Raw genomic sequence first — 18469 nt, 5'->3', positions numbered from 1 at the left:
CGGAGCTCGTCTTTGAAAATCAAACGGTCACCGCGAAGCTTCGCAACACGGCGGACAGACTCCGAGACTGGGAGCTGGAATGGAGCAGGAATCGGACGCAACTCCAAAATGCTCTCGAAGAGGAGAGACAAAGATGTTCAGAGTTGGAGGACAGAGCAGCCCGGGTTGCCCACGCTCAACAGAAGCAGAAAAGCGCCTTTGAGAAGCACGGTCGAGAGCTTGACGATGCTTTGAGCAAACAGATACAACTAATGGATGAGAATCAGACCCTGAAGGTAGCTTTACAAAACGCCTTGGACGCCAATTTAAAAGTGAAGCGACAACATGAGGAGGAATCTGCTTTTCTTTTCAAAAAGATCAGTGATGTGGAATTTAAGCTAGAACAACAGACGCGTGCCCTGGAGGCCAGCTGCAAGTGGCACACACACATGCTGCAAGCAGACACATCGACCTCAACTCAAAATAACCGGGACGTTCAACAAAGTCACTGAGCTTCACAGGTTAGACATGGGAAGTTGCGCGACGAAAAAGGTAACACCGGAACAGAAATGACTCCCTGTTTAGTTTACCATATAATTGGGGGATTCTAGCAGTTGCAATGGGCACTGAAAACTGCTAGCCATTTTAACAAAGTTCTGCAAGTGCTTTAAGTGGGAAAAAAAAGAAAAAAAATAAGTAAATTCCGCCTGAGTTTGAAATAGCTAGCGGCTAACGCCAGGGATTTGTGCTGTAAGCTACAAAGACCGTGTAATGAACTCTTTCAGTGCCATGGATGAGAATTCTCGTCTTTTAAAATAGTAATAAAAATAATAAATGACAACATTCTCATCAAATGTTTTTTTTATGGTGGGTAGCTGACACCCTTGACTAATGCTTACCTAATATAAGCCAAATGAGCACTGTAGTGATAACTGTGACGATTACCTCCTAGCAATGTATAGTAAGGAATGGAAGTCAATTTTTCATATGATGCCACCCATATTTACATATGCATAGCACACAATATTCTGTTGGCCTTGAAAGATAAGTGAAATTGCTAAATATACTGGCCCTCCAGAACTTTTCTATTCCAGAAACGCTTGGCAATAAAAGAGTCATCATGTATTTTTTTTCTAAATCTGATTTTACCATACAACATTTAGAGTATAAAAATGTCTTTATTAAAATCCACTTTGGACAAAGCCAAATGTACACATAAGGATTCAGACCTCCAATCGCAATATTGGATTACAGAAAATGACAAAGAGCAGCAAAATAAAGACAACCCTTCTCAAAAACAGAATATTGTTATGATGGTCAACAATTTTGACATACAGCATATTCTGGAATCGAGGTATTTTTTTTACCCACGAAAGACTCACATAAACAGATGAAAAATAAGACTAAAGGCACATGACCAATAAATGTGAAGGAACGCATATCATACACACAATTTATGCGGTCATTATTATAAATGCATTATTTGTCATTTGTGGTCATTATTACAGAAAAGTATATATGTCCAAGAAAAAAATGCATCCAGGGGATCTGACCACTGTCAATATAAATAGGGCAATTTTCAACAAAACATAGAATTCTATTTATCTGGGAAAAGATTTATTCATTCCATACAAGTGTTTACTGTCATCAGGTAAAATCCAAAGAGGTTCACCATCCAATTTCTGGTCAATTTCTTGATCTATATAGTGAAGGACAAATCAGCATCATGAAGCACTCGTGACATTTTTGACTCCACTCCATTTTTGATGGCATTCTTGATTTAAAGATGCAGTGAAACTTTAATACATTTCCATAGCAATTTTATTTTCAAATAAAGCTATTTCAAAAAATGAATAAAAAATATCACGTGCTTCTTGAAGACTTATTTCCCCATTAAGAGAGATAAATTCCAATAAATAATGCACTGATTAAAAAAAAAAAAAACTTTTGTGATTTATTTTATTCAGAGGAGCATTTAGCTTTGTTAAAACATTCCCTCCAAAAAAGGAAAACATGCAAACTCTTCACAGGGATTCAAACCCAGATCTTCTGACTGTGAGGCAAACATGAAAACCGCTACTCCACCTTTACGTCTTTATAAAATATCAGTTGCTGTTTACACATCATTTGTACAATATACTTACTGTATCTGAGATTTAAAAAAAAAAAAAAGCTGTGAAGAGACTCCTTTGTATTGGTATTCACGATGATTGGCCACGTAGTTCTCTGCACAGTTCCTGCAGCTCTGTAACTAGATGCTCAAGAAGCGCGACATCGTCCCTTAGCTCAGCGCAGATTTCGCCGGAAATCACGTCGCTGTGCATTTGCTTTCAGACAACAAGAGAACACTGAAATCAATTGATGCTGTTCCAGACTAACATTATTTCAAAGGCATTACAATTTTGATTGCTTATGATGATATCGGTACAGATCCTGTTTTAAACTACATTTTCCGCTACACACACTAAAAATATAGTTGTAACGGTTTTTGTAATCGTTTATGGACTCTTTAAATCAACCAATCAAGACATTTAAAAGCTTTACTGAAACAGACTAGCATAGTCTCCTTTTGAAGTCATTTTGAAGCCTGAATCATTCCAATTCAGGAAATCAATGAAAGTATCACATTGGCATTGAACTTCACACCAAACAGTACAAAGTGCCGTTTTTCATATTATCCTCTCAAATTTGCCCAAATGCTTTTAATTTCAAGCCTCAGTAAACTTTCAGTTTCCAGAGTGCACCTCCCTTGAAGTGCTCTGGCGCCCTCCAGGGAGGCCGAATGTCAAACAGTGTAAACAAGTGCATTGAGGGAAACATGCAGAGACCCATGCAAAGACGTCACATGCATATAGCTCATGAGTCATGACTGTGCCAGGAAACTTTGTATCTTTCCATTTGGATGGGACTCAACACGTAAGACGTTCCTCAACGCTAGACTTTGCACAGATCTGATCGGCAGATATTTTGCAATTCACGCCAAGTCGCTAATTGGTCGTAAAGTCATGAATTCACGCGAGTGTTAATAATCCACGCGTAGTTAATGTGTAGGCTGGGTTTCTTGAAGAACATGAGTGGATTGTACCTTAGCTTTAGTGGCCAAGCCCTTCAGGCTGAGACGTGCTGAGGAAAGCATTTGCAGAGCTTCCGCAGGATTACATTTCTTCTTACTGCAACTGATGCTAACTATGAACACAAGAGGCATGTTCATATTCATCATGATATTCATCTTTGAAGACATTGAGTATTTTATTAATGATTTCCTACAACTTTATCCACAATGATTTATCAAAGTTGAAAAAAAGAAAGTGATGCACCAAATCCTTGTGTTCATTTTGACAAGGATGTATTTGCCGCACATAGCCTATTGCTTCAGAAAAAGATGATCTCCGCTAAATCAGTGAAATGCGTGTCAATCCCTAGACGTCAGTGTATACATGGTGAATGTTCTTACAAATTTTGCGCGGCATACAAATATGTTGTCACGTGGTACAAAAAGGCATGATCTATCAAGTACTTAAACTTCAGCGAGAAGAGAGAAAAAGCAATCACCTTCACCCAAATTGATGGCTCTTTTTATCACTTCCTTAAATTGATCTGGCTCCTTTTCCCAGCCACCAACTTGAAGTTCACAGCGATGGGCCTTGGACAAGAATTGCAGGGCCTAAGCCCCCAAATCATATTTAGTCATTTGCAAAAATAATTCCAGCGTTCTGCTGGTTTGAGCATTATTGTACTTGGAGCTTATAGATGTTTGAAGAAACATTATGAGTGCACGGACCTTTTCATTGTCTTCTGCATTGGAGCTGTGGCCACCCCCATACAGGACAGCATATTGCTGCCATATTTCGGGATCATTGCTGTGGCGGGCACTGATCCGGCCCATGAGTTCCTTTAGCTTGGATTTCAAAGATTCTGTCTGCTCACCCTGGATGTCAGTCAACTTTTCAGCAACAGCTCGAACAAGGATCTTGATAATCTGCCACAAAGAAATACAACGAGCAGATATTAAATAAACATTTACTCAAAACAAGTTATATCCTCCTGAATCCAGAGTATTTATTTGTGTCCACTGCAGTGGACATTTGGGTTTGGTCTAAATCTTTTGAGTCACTCAAGCTGCCATACACCATTATGCTCAGTTGAGGATATCCTGGCTTTTCCAATGAGAACTCATGTGTTTGATGGGATGCAATAAAGTCTTGCTGATACGAAATGAACACAACAAAACAGACCGAGTCTCAACAAGAATCAACTTTAGATTTAAGTTGGTACTAATAGCTAGAAAAAAAACTCAGTCAAAACACACAGTTGCAACATTGTTTTTTTTTAACTTCAGATAAACGTGACTCCAATTTGTATTTCAAAAAAACGGTCAATTTCAAGTAGATTTGCTTCACAGAATGCTTTGTATGGTGCAAATATTGATTATATAACAACATTAATTCTTCTCATATGTGTTTGCGTTACTAATAGATATAATAATGGATATATATATATATATATATATATATATATATATATATATATATATATATATAATGTAATATACATATGTACATGCAAACACACACACACCAACATCAAATATTTCCACAACTTTCTTTCACAGCGCACCTAATCATTGCCTTGTCAAAATTAAGATTTGTTTTGTTTTGAATGACATATCCGCAGGATTACATCATCAACAAATGTCATTATATATAATTATTAATACAAGCTTATGGTATGGTTTTATGTGTAATAATTAATGAGTGTTACTTGTCTACAAGTTAGGTAAATGATTAGAGTGCATCATGGTAAAAACATTTAATATGCCTCCCAAATTGGCAAACATCAGCAAACTTGTCAATTATTTTTGGCATAAGTTGGAAGGGACATAATCAGCTGACCGATTAATCATTAAATCAATAAACATTTTTGACCCATATCTGTGTGACATCATATACTCTGTACCATCATCCATTGGTTGATGAATACATGGTTAAAGGCCTGATGCCATTTCCTTGTTGATTTCATTAACGATGCAGAACGTTCTACTTTTTTTTGTTTTCAATTTCCATTTGGTAATTTTACATACTGTCAAAAAGGAAACAATACATCAGTCAGCCTCAAAATGTTGGGCTAAAACTGTCAGTGCAATGTTTTTCTACATCTCATGCGATTGCTATGAAATTAATCTGCCTTTACGATGTACAAAAACAAGGCAAATAGGCGTGGCGATTTCTCTGCTCCAGGCCCAAAGACCTAGTTTGCGTTGACATATATTTCATTTGAATTCACTTGCAGTACCCAGAAATGCAAATTTGGTTAACTACAAGATTCAGATAGTGTAACCACCTTTTGACCTGAAGTTATTCCATGGCATTTTTCCAATGCTGCTTCATTCACAAGTCCCCATAGCGGCAACGATGCACAGTATGATGGATGCTTCTGCACAGTCTGTACAACGGCCATCCCTTATCCTGTCTATTCATTGGTGGAACCTCTTAGTCACCTTTTACATGCACTACAATCAGCTCCCACCCGACAGGATTAAGTGGCTGAAAATGGAGAGGACAGATCCATCCCGATACCTTCCAATAGCTAATTGGCCGTTCTATCACCTGAGTCGAGATCTATGTTCGGAGGGAAACGTGTATTCAAAGCTTATGCATAAGAGAGCTTATTACTCCGCAGATGCAAATGTTGGAGCCTTAAATAGCTGATTTAGAGCCAGAGTTTAATCCACTGGATTGGTGGGAGTAATATTAGGGGCATGATTGATGCTGGATTTACGTGTGGTAAATCACCCTGTGTTTTCTTTTTTCGATTAGAGAGATGAAAAGTGGTAGCGCTGTACAAAAAAAAGCATGTCCTATGTTTCTCAGTATATAATGTGACTGGAGAGAGCATAAATTATCTTGAATATTAAAAATCTTTCATTCGGGAAGGGCATCTTGCTTTCTCAAATGTTAACAATGTATGTAATGTAAATACATTGGATTGAATTACAATGGTTAAGTGACTGGGTCAGAACAATACTGATTGGAGCTTAAGGAACAAGCAGAGCCAACCCGGATCCAAATCCAAATCGAGTATTGGCTGGCTGGAATGGTGTCACGATAAAAATGTTTTCCCATCCAATACGATACCGATTTTGTAGCTCAGAGTACTGTCTAATATAGATAAAATAAAATATGATACTCGCAAGCTTAAGGAATTTTTGATACAACTTTCTTCAAAACGATACCAGTATGAGTATTCACCGAAACCAGTACCAATACTACGAGTACTTTTGATATATACGATTTCCTCAAAAATCTATGACAAATGATTTTAAAGAAAAACCTTCATATCCCAATATAATATTCTTCCTTGAACTTGCAATGTAAAATGGCCTCAAGCAGCAAGTAATGATACCTTGAAATAAGGCCTTGTATCTCCCCAATACAACACCATACAATACAATAATACTATTCAAAACAAAGAACAATAGTCAGCAAAAGTTATGAGAACATGCAATATTCAAAAGAAACATTTGCATGCTAGTTCCAGGCGATGTGGGATAGTAGAACTGGGCAGACTCTGGAATTTACTATATATGAGTGTAAATATACAGACTTTGAATGTAGACCAATATAATCTTTTTCATTACCTGTACATCCTTGTATCTGTCCCTTAGATCCATCAGGCGATGATAGGCTTTGATGGCTTCACCAAAGGCACCGATGTCTACGCAGACAACAATGAAATTTTCCCAGATCTGCCAGTGCTCATAGTTACACTTGAGGGCTTCCTGGAGGGTTCGAAAGGCTTTGTTTCTGAAAAATGAAAAAAAATAAGGGAAAAAAGAAACAAAATAGAAAGAAAGATAAACTGGTTCAATGTTGAAATAAAGAAAATCTCCAAGTTTCATAATTTTACTGAGGAGCTGCTGTCAACACAAATTGTCGAGAAAAATAGAATACCTTTAACTGTAAGTAAGCAATGTTTTAATGAGTATCATATTGAACCATACAATTGGCAGTGGACAACACTTACTTATTTCGAAGGCGAATGTATGCTGTAGAGAGGTTGTTCCATGCTTCTGCATTCTAAAAGCCAAATTGAAATAAGCGGAAAAGAACAGAGATGAGAAGGCTTTATCCTTGTATCTAGAGTATTCCACAGATGCCTTCAAAGTGCTGAATGTTAAATATTGATGCAAATTCTAGTCATTTATTCATTCATCTAAACGCTTAAGTTTAGAAAATCAATTAGCTTCCAAAAGTTAAAAGATACACCTTAACCACACGGTTGCAAAATATTCTATTGGGTATAAGCGACTTGTGCTAACTTGGGCAGGAATAACTGAAATCAAACGTTTGTGATGAGTCTTTCACACCGCTGTGCCTGTTTTAAGATCACAGCACGCCATCTCAATTGAATTGAAATCCGTACTTTGAATTGGCCTGTCCTGCGGAATTCATTTTTTTGTTCATCATAGCAGGTTGTCCTGGTCCTGAGGAAGCAAAGCATCCCCAAGCCATCAAACTGCCACCACCATGCTTTACTGGTGGCATCATGTTACTTTTATCATGTGCTCTGCGATTTTTACACCGTGTGAAATTTACTGTACTTAGTTACAGTTGTTTTAAGATTTAACAAGGGAATTAGTTTTTCACATAGGGTTGAATAGGTTTGTATTACCTCCCTTGATAAATAATATCTCTCTTTAGAAATTGGATCGAGATAAGAATTGGATAAAGAAATGAAACTCCTGTGAGTGATAAATATGAAAAAAAAATGAAATCAGGAAGTGGCAAATGTTTTTTACAGCATTGTATTCTTTTGTCATATCACTAGGTGATCAGTTGAAACAGTAAGGCTGTTTCCGTTAATTAACTGTCTGTAAATTTCATCTTTAAGAATACAAATGTTTAAAGAATGAAAGCGTCATTGAAACAATCTTGAGCGGGGTAATTTCAACAAGCAAAAATGGGCTTTTGCATCAAACTTGATTTCCATTTTCAAAAGAATTCTTAATAATACGGCATATGAATTAGAAATGAGAGCAATCTTTTAAAGGCATTTGATTGACATTGAGCAGAAAAAAGCAGCAATGTGGCTAATAGTTTATGACCGTTGTGAATTCCTATATTAGTACAACGTCGGACTGAAAAATATTTATGGTTGTTATTCAAAAGGGATTACATTATTTTTCTAATGTCTAGACATGAGAGACAATGTGTGTGGAGAGAGATATGAAGAACGGCAAAGAAATGTGTTGTAAAGCGAGAGATTTATGGTTTTGCCTTTTTTTTCTGACTCCCGCTGTAAGGTTTCATCAGTATGTTTATCTTGGTACTCACATCTGGCTCCAGTCCCACACATCTTTGGAAAGCCTTGGCCGCTCCCTCGTAGCCCTCCAAGGCCAAGTAGGCACAACCGAGGGAAAACCACACACCGAGCTATCCAGGCACACAAAACCGTCAAACATACTGTACGCATTCAGTTCAATTTTCATTTTCTGCTTCGATTTATAGTAACATTCACTTGGCGGGTGAACGTTCTAAATCAATGACTTGATGGTGACATTCCAAGTGAACCATAACAGCCCAGCAATATACTGGACAGAATAACTTGTACCTGCAGAACGTTGATTTTGAGCGATTGTTCAAAGCAGTCCACACACTGCTGGAATTCCCTATTGCGGAGATGCAGCAGGGCTTTGGAGCGCATGGCTCTAGCACTGCGTTGGCCGGATAGCTCCCAAGCCCGGTCGTAGTACTGATGGTCTCTTAAGATGTCCCCTAGTAGGCAGTACAGACTCGGCGTCTCCTTTTTCTCCAGCTCCCTTCGAACGATCTCTTCAGCCTGAGCGCACGGAAAAATGCTTGTCGGGTTTATTCAAGTGAAAACTAAATCTGGCGTGATTGTTCTGACAGTGCGATTCATTTGTAATGCCATCAAGCAAAACCCTGGTGTACATCAAACCAGCAGACCGAGACCACTTAGAGAGCTGGTCGAGGTGCACATGCGCATGGTGTGTTTCGGTGTACTTGAGCTCATGTGTGAACAGTGCTGGATCAACGACTTGAAATAGTGCTGAAAATGATTGATGACTACAGCGCAAGTGCTGTCTGGGAGTTGTATCCCAGCTTGTGTAGATGTGTTGCAAAGACAGGCCTAGCAGCTGAACACTTTTTAATGTACATTTATGGAACTTTTTTCACATTTCACATGGGAAAATACCACATCTTATATTGTATATTGTTGGGGGTTTAAAATAACAGAATAAATGTGATCTATTAATAACAGTTATAGTTAATGCTTTTTTTATTTGTGTTAATCCCAATTAATGCTTTCTGTCTGCCGATTAGATCCGATTTCATGAAACGGGCTTGCTGTGCTTGAGTTTGCTCGCTTGAGTTCAAACACGCCCAAAAGTGGACACCGATTTGTTGTCATTGTGTTTGGCATAACCTGACAGGTAAAGTTTTGCAACTTTCAATGGTTTTGCAAGAATTATGTTTGGAAAAAAAATGGTAGACTGACTTTCCATTGAATTACTATCTTGCTATTTGAACATCTCTCCTGGTTGCCCTTCCCTGTCCGACTTAAGTAACACTGTGCTGCAAAAATTTAATCAGACCGAAAACAGCATGCATGATTCAGGCGTTTGTCTTTTGGTTTGACTTTTGGTCCAGTGGGCTGGGAATGATACATTTATTTTAAATGATGATGATCATTATTGTTGATCTTGTGGAACAGTTTTGAGGACATGGCAGTATGCAGCACTAGCACAAATAATTCAGGCCCAGTCGCTGCCTGAACAAGCAGTGAAAGCAAAGTATGCTGGGAAAGTATTTTCTCGAGGACAAACTGATCATTTTTGGTACTCTGTATTGATCTAAATGTGAGTTTGCATACCTTGCCATGTTGGCCAAGTCTCTCATAGCAAATGATAACATCTTCCCATAGCTGCAGCTTTTCGTAGATAAGTAAAGCTGAACTGATGCAGGCAAGGTCGGTCAGAAGAGTTGCCAACTGTTTCTGTAGAGAAAATTCAGCATTTTTACTTCATTTGACATTTTCCAACAACTCCAATAATGCATGATGAGTGTTGTTTACTGTTTATTATATTATACTTACACACACATTTTATATTATATATATATATATATATATATATATATATATATATATATATATAAATATATATATACTTACATATATATATACATACATACTGTACATATGTACCTGAGTAACAATAAAAATTAACCTGGTAACCACTTAATACAATGGAATCAGTTATCATGAAAATACGCCTTCACGTTCAAGTGTGAGATGCACCATGAACAGAGCAAAATGTTAAATGAGGTAATTACGATTCTAGTTTTTGCGAAATAAATATGATGTAAAAAAAAAAAATACCTGCAATATTGGCATGAAAATAAAGCAACACATATTTACACACAAGCCAACCTTCAGACCTTTTGGCAATGAAAAGGGCCTTGTTTTTTCATGTTATTCTCCATCATGAAAACAAAAAAAAGATGCATCACATCACCAGCTGCAATCAAGAGCCTCGACCTACTTTCTTGTCCCCAGGCTGCAATAGGGACTCTTCAATTCCAGCTTTATTGCTGTTATCAGTTATTATATGGCGCCTTGGTGAGAGCTATTCCCCAAAATGCTTTTTCCCTCTCTCAGGCATTCCTCCTCCTTCAATGTCTCAGACAAGTGTAAATTATTCTATTACTGCAAAGTCTTTTTTTATACACATATCTTAGGCATGTTATCGTGTCTATTTGTCTTCCTAGCATTTATGATGCTTTGTGGCTCAACAGATGTTGACATTTGTTTTATAGTTGTGATCCTCAGCAATCCTTTTGCTTGGCAAAACTACGGGCTCATTTTCAAAGATACTCATGGTCGAAGGCCAAAACTGGAAAGCGGCAAAGCAAACATGGACTTAGCTTATCGGGATTGAAAATCTATTTCGAATAAATTGTGTGGCCTCACTTTTCTTTGGGTGGACTAAATTTCCAATGGAGACCATGAAACGGATTAGTGGTTTGCTACATACTTGAAAAAAAGAACATGATGCCACTCCATCTGTAATTAGCATAATTCATACTTCCGCCTAATTCTATGTGCACGTCTTTATGTATGTATCTCCATTTTGTAGACATTAGGACACTAAATCCTAATGCCGCTGGAATGTTCCCTTGCTGACCAGTATTAGTATGAAAGCCACACAGACCGAGTTAACGTGGGGTTCCATGTGGTGACACAGACAGTGCTCCTTTTCAAGTCAAATACACCCTCACGCGGGGCTACACAAGTGCATGGGTCACAGAAAAACAAAAAACAATAGCACTCTTTGTTACCTGGACAACCCATCTGGTTGGAGCATGGCAGCAGTAAAAGACCTTCAGACGTTCAGTCAAGGGACACATCTTGTCTTCAAAATGGTCTACTATTGCCTGAAAGAAAAAAAAAAGACATGCTGCAGAAAACAAGCTTACTCATTTAAATATTTTTTTAAATGTTGATTTGAAAGCAATGCCCCAAAATAGACACATCAAATCGCTCCTGTTATGGGTCTAGAATTAGGCCTACGCAATACCATTGGCTCATTAGCTATAACTCCAAAATAAATCACTGACTGAGGCCGAGAACATTCACAGAAATAAAATCTAAACCCAACTATGGTTTGTGTAAAAGTTGGAAATGAAACTGACTCCAACATCTGCTTTGGAATCTTTGCCAATGAGCAGCATATTTTGTCAAATAACCAACACTGATAGAACTGTGCGATTTTCTCGAGGCATACACCTGTGCAAAAATAAAAGCTCAATAATAAAAAAAATAAAACAATGTTGTCCAAGACTGACTTTTGCATTTCAGGTAAGGCGGAACTTCAATCCTATTCGTATGCATAGTGTGTGTCTTCTTTGATATTGGGAAACGGAAATGGTGATAAGACTACTGTAATTATTTCTTGGCATTGAAGAAATACACTTTTTTTTTTGCACTAACTGCATTTGCACATGGCAGCATTTTGAGTACCTCTGGATGTACGAGAAATCTTAAGATTTGTGCGGGTATCAGAAAACCACACAGTACAGCTTTCTTTTCAAATTAAGAGCAAATTGATTGGTACATGAAGCAACCTATTGCTAAATTGTGTTATATAATATTGTATGTATTTTGTTTTGTGCTGGCTTGGGGGTGTCCCTGGAAGACAAAAATATGTTACTTTCAATTCTCATCAAAACGTTTTTTTTGAACCACTGGCACTGACGGGATGTACACATACACACAAAGAGGAGAGGAGACATGTCATAGAGTGAGAAAAATCCACCAAATAGCATCATAATCAAAGCTACTTGTCCTTCGATGCCTGGTGCTCTACATTTGTTCTTCGTTTGTCTTGGTCTGTTTCTGTTACTTCAAGCCGGACGCGGTATTGAACACAGACCCTAACGTGAACCAAAACAAGTCCTTAAAGCCACTTTTGTACTTCAGCCCAATGGTGTTCAATGAGGTTCAGATGAGGTTTTCTTCCACGAACACTTTCAATTATGCCATTATGCACCCGCCCGACAATACAAATGTTTTTATAGCGCAAATGATGAGCTGATATTCACGCGAGAAAAGTTTACCTGAGTTTGCATCATGGCTCTCTCAATACATCGGGGACTCCCCTTTTCCAGTTTGGTCCTGAGACAAAGTGCTGACACCTCCACAGCCCAGAACTTGGGCTGAGACAGTAAACACTGCAGACACACAAAATGGACAAGTACATTTCAAGAAATGCAAGAACATATGTCGCCACAAAAATAACCCTTTATTAGGCACACTTTTTTCTATGTTTAAGTCCTAAACAGGCACAAATATTCAGGATTTTAGAGAAATATAGGGGTACGTTAGAATTTAATCAATGGCTCTTTCGGATGCTTTTGGACGTTTTACCAGTTTAGACTATCAGCCAAAAGCCACCGCTATGCACAGTAAAGGGTTAAAGGCCCCTTTTCATAATGCACTTTCCATGTTTGGTTGTTTCTGTCTCTACACATGTCCTGTAATTGACTAGAGCAGTTATTTCCCTGTTGTCACGTGGGATATAAATTGGGATAGATATACATCTACAATAATAGACGATCAAGTACTGTATTTTAATCAAAATTAGTCTTAAAGTACATGACGCTCAATATATTTTTAAGGCATCTATAGACTATTACAGACCCATATAAATCTTTTCTGGGTTTGGGTGGTTGTCACTCGCCAACGTATTTTCAGTATTCGCAGATGGACTTGGCTCCTATTACACTTCAAAACCAGGGTAAGACTGGATACCTTGAGAGTGTTTTTTGTGACTTATTAATGCAGGAGTGCTCAATATGTCAATCGCGACTGACCGGTCAATCCCAAAGGTAGCATTGGTAGATCGCATGACAATGCCCAACATGCTTAAAGAAATACAGGGGCTAAAAGCAATTGTGATGTCGCGTACAAACCAAGTCTGTTAAACGGCTCTTCACTGTGAACGGGACTTGGGTTTTTGTAAGGAGCCGTTCATCCCCATCCCCTTTCCCGCCATTCACATCTGAATGTATGAGTAATAGAAGTCAATGTAATGGTAAGATTTATAACGTACATTACAAATGTTGAGTTTTGCCATTACCACATTATATCAAGCAAGACTGCCTCCATTATGGGAGATTGGCTGCTGGGAAATGTAGATCTTGGGGCATAAAAGTTTGTGCACAGGCATCGAAAAGAAGCATTTAAAAAAACAATTGCAAATATTTAGCTTTTTATATCTTTACATTTAGTCACTTTCAGACAATGTCACAACTTATTGAAGAGTAAAGGTTTGAATTGTGCACCATTGACATAACAGGTTCATGATGTTAGCTTGGATCACATTTACTTTTGGCCTGAAAATGTGAGTGATTCAGAATTTGGAACATAACCACACTGCAATAAGTCTGTCCTTTCAAACAACTTGGAAGAAACATCATTCATCAAGATTTATGAGGACAACTTTAGTTAACCCATAAGACGAGGATGTTTGGAAAAATGATTTTGACATTCAAGGTGTGGAATCGAATCAACGTAAACAAAAGAAGCAGTAAAATCAAACCTTTTGATATAGGAACTTTGTCGTTTTTTTGTCAAATATGATGTACAACGTGCATCTTGTAAATCTTTTTAAAACGCCAGTGCTTTTGCAGCAATGGAATAAATGCACTTTTGTCTTGATGTGATGCGACATGTTAAGAGGTGCAATAGAATGTGCCACATAACTACAATATTTTAAAATCTTAAAATCTGTTTGTTGTGTCTCTTCTTGTGGAAACATCACATGCATTCATTTCTCTTGAAGAAAACTGTTTCGAGATCGATGGTGGGATGGTGTTAATGGTTTTATGTAGACGCAATACAAAATAAAAACTTAATAGCCTCAAATCTTTACATGTGGCATCTGTCACAAACATTTTTTTTTAAAATGGGAAAAATCCATGTGTGTATAAGGGCCTAGGAGACAATGTCTTGCAAACTACAGCTGTAGTGGATGACAAAGGACACACTATTGGAACTCTGGTTAGCCTCAGTCATTGGTGAGGACAGCCAGACATGTGACAACCATCTAACCAGCCTGCAGATTCCTGGATCTACATGGAGACTGGGAAGATGCCTGCTCACAGAGCCAGCAGCATTCATGTCACGCATGACTTGTTAAGTTTATCTATGTTGCCACACAACTGATGACAGACAAGGATGACAAAAATTTTAAAAAAATAATCAAAGACCAATTTTTAAGTACAGATTAAAACCACTACTAGGTAAATGCTATGTGTGAACTATTTCTAAGTGTGTTTTCCAACACTTAATATATTTTGCCTTGAGGGACTATAATGAGTATCATCATAATGAATAATGTAATTACCAAAGGTGCCCATTTTAATTTTTTTGCTAGGCCGTCATTTATAGTCTCCCCTTATGCCCTCGTCCATTTGTCGTTTTGGAAGTTTACCCAACTGCACTGGCATTTCCATCATCACTTGTAGCACTTTTGTCAACACTTCCGCCGCAAAAATCCGTCAAATTAAGTCTCCTTCCAAGCATCCTAGAATGCTTCATTGAGAGATTTATTAGTTCCATCAAATTTAAAAAGCAAAATAATGTAAACATCTCTTCATACTTAATTCTAAACATTGCTTTTTACTTAAGTTGTGGTCCCCACTTACAATTTAAAATGTAACCATAAAAAAAACTAATTTAATGTCTCCATTTGTCATTCAGTTTTTCAAAGCGGACTGGAGTAGATCATGACGATTATTTGTACATCTGTAGAAGCAGAAATCAAAGTCAAATAATTCCTTCTGAATCAAAAATCATTTTAAACCGAGAATCGTTCCTGAATCGAATCGTAGACCCAAAAATAAGATTCAAATCGAAGTCTGAGAGAGTCAAAGATGCCCAACCCTATTTACCACCTACACCACATTTCACCACGGGTTCAAACCTTTCCAACTTCAAACAGTAGAACTCATACAGGTCTTCTTTGGAATTATTTTTTACATTTCAAAATTTTCCCACATCACGACAGAATTCCCAAATTTAACAAATGTTCCACACAAGCAAAGCTTCTCCACTGAAGAGATGCAAATATGTCAATCGGATGGCCTGGGGCACAGATGTCACACGTACGGTAACTCTAACATGTGAAATGGAATCTTATTATGCGAGACAATATTTTTTTTGTCGGGCCATAAGCAACAGAATGATTTGGCATCAAATGATTCCAGCTGGATCTGTAAACCTCTGGAGACCTGCTGTTTTTCAATTTTAATTTCCTGTCCTGACAGGCATTCTTATCAGCCTGGACAGATTCGGGATTGTCATCAAATAAGCCAAGTGCGCTATCGTATTACTTTGTTGAGATGTCTCCAGACTAAAAGTCTGTCTCCAAATGAGATCTGTTGAATTAAGGAGTCAGGCTGGTCTTCCAACGTTTATCAGTTGCAGTTTAGTTTTCACTGATGGAAGTCGACTTGGGTCCCCGACGCTCGAGTGGCGACTGGGATAATAACTTGAAGACATCAGGAACGCCTCATTACGCCAGGATGACCTCACAATGACCGGGGTCTGACGACAATAAATGAATGGCTTTTGCAGCTGCTCAAAGTTGAAAGAAAAAAGAAAAAACGTCTCTCTTATTCACACTTAAACAGCGATTAAAGTGGAAACTTGAAGAGGCAAAAATAACCCATAACAAAATGGTCAACTATTTGTTCTGCTTTTAAACTAATTTTAATAATGGCAGTAAAAAAAAAAAAAATCCAGGGCCAAACACCTGCCATTTTGGGATATCGTGCATAACTCTGGTATGAACTGAAAAATTCATGTAACTTTACAGTGGAAGTAAAGAAGTTAATGCGTCGATCACAATCAACTGGTCAATTGCGAAGGCATTATTGGCAGGTTGCGTCTACAAGATGCAAGCAAGTACAGTCACTATTTTGAATTTGTACTGGCTAAAAACAAATATATCAAGATTTTGTTCAGCATCATCTACATACAATAGCAATGTAGAGTAGATGTATGAAAAAGATTGGGCGCCCCTGACTAAGACTTAAAGGGGGTGATTTATTTCATTTGAAATAACTGTTGAAAATGACACAATTTGCCAAAACCTTTGATGCCAGCTCCACTGTGAGCGGCTGGCTGATCAAGTGACACAGGCGCAATAGTCAAATTATAAATGTGTGTCCAGCTTAGTTCACCTTAAAACTTGAGTTGAATTCCGAACTAGGGTTCGAACTAATATTACAATTGCACTGTATAAGGTCTGTAACCTACATAAAATATATGTTTTCATAAAATGGTTTGGTAAATCAAATGAACTTATCAAGTCACTACTATAACATATTTGAGAATAGAGCTCAGTCTCACGGCGCCTGTCCTGTTACCAGTTCAAGAGAAAATTAAAGTTTTATGGAAGTCACCAGCAACTCGATGCTCTTTACTGCGAGGGCAATAAAATATTCAAGATTAAAATGCCAGGGAGAGCAATTTAGCAAACCAGCTGTATAAACATGTACAGACGTACCATTTTCAACAGTCCACTGGGTCCACAGGTATTTGTTATGAAATAGGCTGCTTATCACCTCTCAACCAGCAACAGCGGAAAGAGCACAAAAGGCAAGTGTGATTTTTGGCCTTTTCGCTCCTTGACGACCAATTCACAAATTTTACATTTTTTGGATGGTTAAAATTTGCCATATACAATACAGGTAATACCCAGAATCAAACTCAAGTTTCAGCCACAAGTCAATATGGTTAACTGTTGTTCAACATTACTATATTATGTTTATTGTATATGCTGAATTTATATTACTTTTATGATTTCATATTGTATATTTTTATATTGTATGTATGTTTCCAATTTGAATCAGATTGCAAAGTTTGTCTCTTATTGTCATTTTACATACAAAATAATAACACATTCAAATTATTACGTATGACATTAAAAGGGAAGTCAACCCAAAAACCCTTTAAAATAATACAGCGTGACACTGACACACACACACACACACACACACACACACACACACACACACACACACACACACACACACAAACAAACATGGGAATATTGCGTATTGCTAGACATGAGCAATTGGCAACACTGCGAGACAGTGACCTTGAACAAGTAAATACGTCGCCATTTTAGTAGCCATGAATCAGTGCAAAGGACAACAGCGTGCGTTAGCCATAAAAATGTTTTATAAAAATGGTGATAGTTTGACAGCTGCGCAGAGGGAGTTCCAATGTTTTTACAACTTAAGATGTAATGGTGCTGTTCCATCAAAACACGCAATAAAATGCAGTAAAAATACAATAAAAAATGCAACAAACTGTTGGATTAATAACTTTGAAGGGACTGGTTCTGCCCTAAAGAAAAACCAACAGGACAACTGAGAAGTGCTCGCACTCCACAAAACATGAATGTTGTAAGCGAGTCTGTTTTATGACGTTCAATTCGTAAGTTTGAATTTTTTTATAAGAATGTTTTTAATAAAAATTTTGAATTTGAAGTTTAATTTTCTAGATTTCAAGAGGACACCCTCTACCGGACGTAATTATTAAAAAATGAAAGGTTAGTCATTTATTCTGAAATGGCATGTTTTAAAGTTTCAATTACTATAAATAAAATATTTTTCTTCCATCACTCTTGGTTTGATAGTATTGATAAAAAGTTCCCATTATTTTGGGTCACCCTGCTGTTATGCAGCCCCATTGGTCCATACTTACTGATGTAAAGGCCAGAAGTTCCTCTTGTGTCAGTTTGTGGACAGGGTTATTCTTCTGAAAATCCGTGCTATAAAACACAGGCAAGAGCAAAGTCAAATATTATAAGAATATAACAATATAAGAAACAACTAACAGTTGTATTCAAACAATCAGCTTTAACAACAACCCCTACCCCAAAAAATGGACAAAT

The 18469-nt window shown here is 37.5% G+C and overlaps 1 protein-coding gene across 2 annotated transcripts in view; it reads right to left on the bottom strand.

Moving 5' to 3' along the window:
• Positions 1-1137: 1137 nt before the first annotated feature.
• ttc27 (tetratricopeptide repeat domain 27) overlaps positions 1138-18469 on the bottom strand; it is a 35405-nt gene continuing 18073 nt past the window's right edge. The window contains exons 9-21 of one of the 2 annotated variants that reach the window (XR_015866478.1): positions 18280-18346; positions 12618-12731; positions 11340-11435; positions 9874-9996; positions 8590-8817; positions 8313-8411; positions 7003-7055; positions 6617-6782; positions 3761-3958; positions 3532-3643; positions 3065-3165; positions 2124-2306; positions 1138-1678 (exon numbers count right to left, since the gene is read on the bottom strand). Coding sequence is in view for 1 of the 2 variants with exons in the window: in XM_088422202.1 (XP_088278328.1) it covers positions 2181-2306; positions 3065-3165; positions 3532-3643; positions 3761-3958; positions 6617-6782; positions 7003-7055; positions 8313-8411; positions 8590-8817; positions 9874-9996; positions 11340-11435; positions 12618-12731; positions 18280-18346 (1483 nt within the window). In the remaining variant the exon portion in view is untranslated. Of the gene's footprint in view, positions 2307-3064; positions 3166-3531; positions 3644-3760; positions 3959-6616; positions 6783-7002; positions 7056-8312; positions 8412-8589; positions 8818-9873; positions 9997-11339; positions 11436-12617; positions 12732-18279; positions 18347-18469 lie in introns of both variants that reach the window. The other variant, XM_088422202.1, reaches the window with a different exon arrangement.

The sequence above is a fragment of the Hippichthys cyanospilos genome, chromosome 8 (assembly GCF_059441005.1).
Source record: "Hippichthys cyanospilos isolate Australia breed blue-spotted pipefish chromosome 8, RoL_Hcya_1.0, whole genome shotgun sequence".
Classification (NCBI taxonomy): Eukaryota; Metazoa; Chordata; class Actinopteri; order Syngnathiformes; family Syngnathidae; genus Hippichthys; species Hippichthys cyanospilos.
This window is presented reverse-complemented; position numbering and strand designations above follow the sequence as displayed.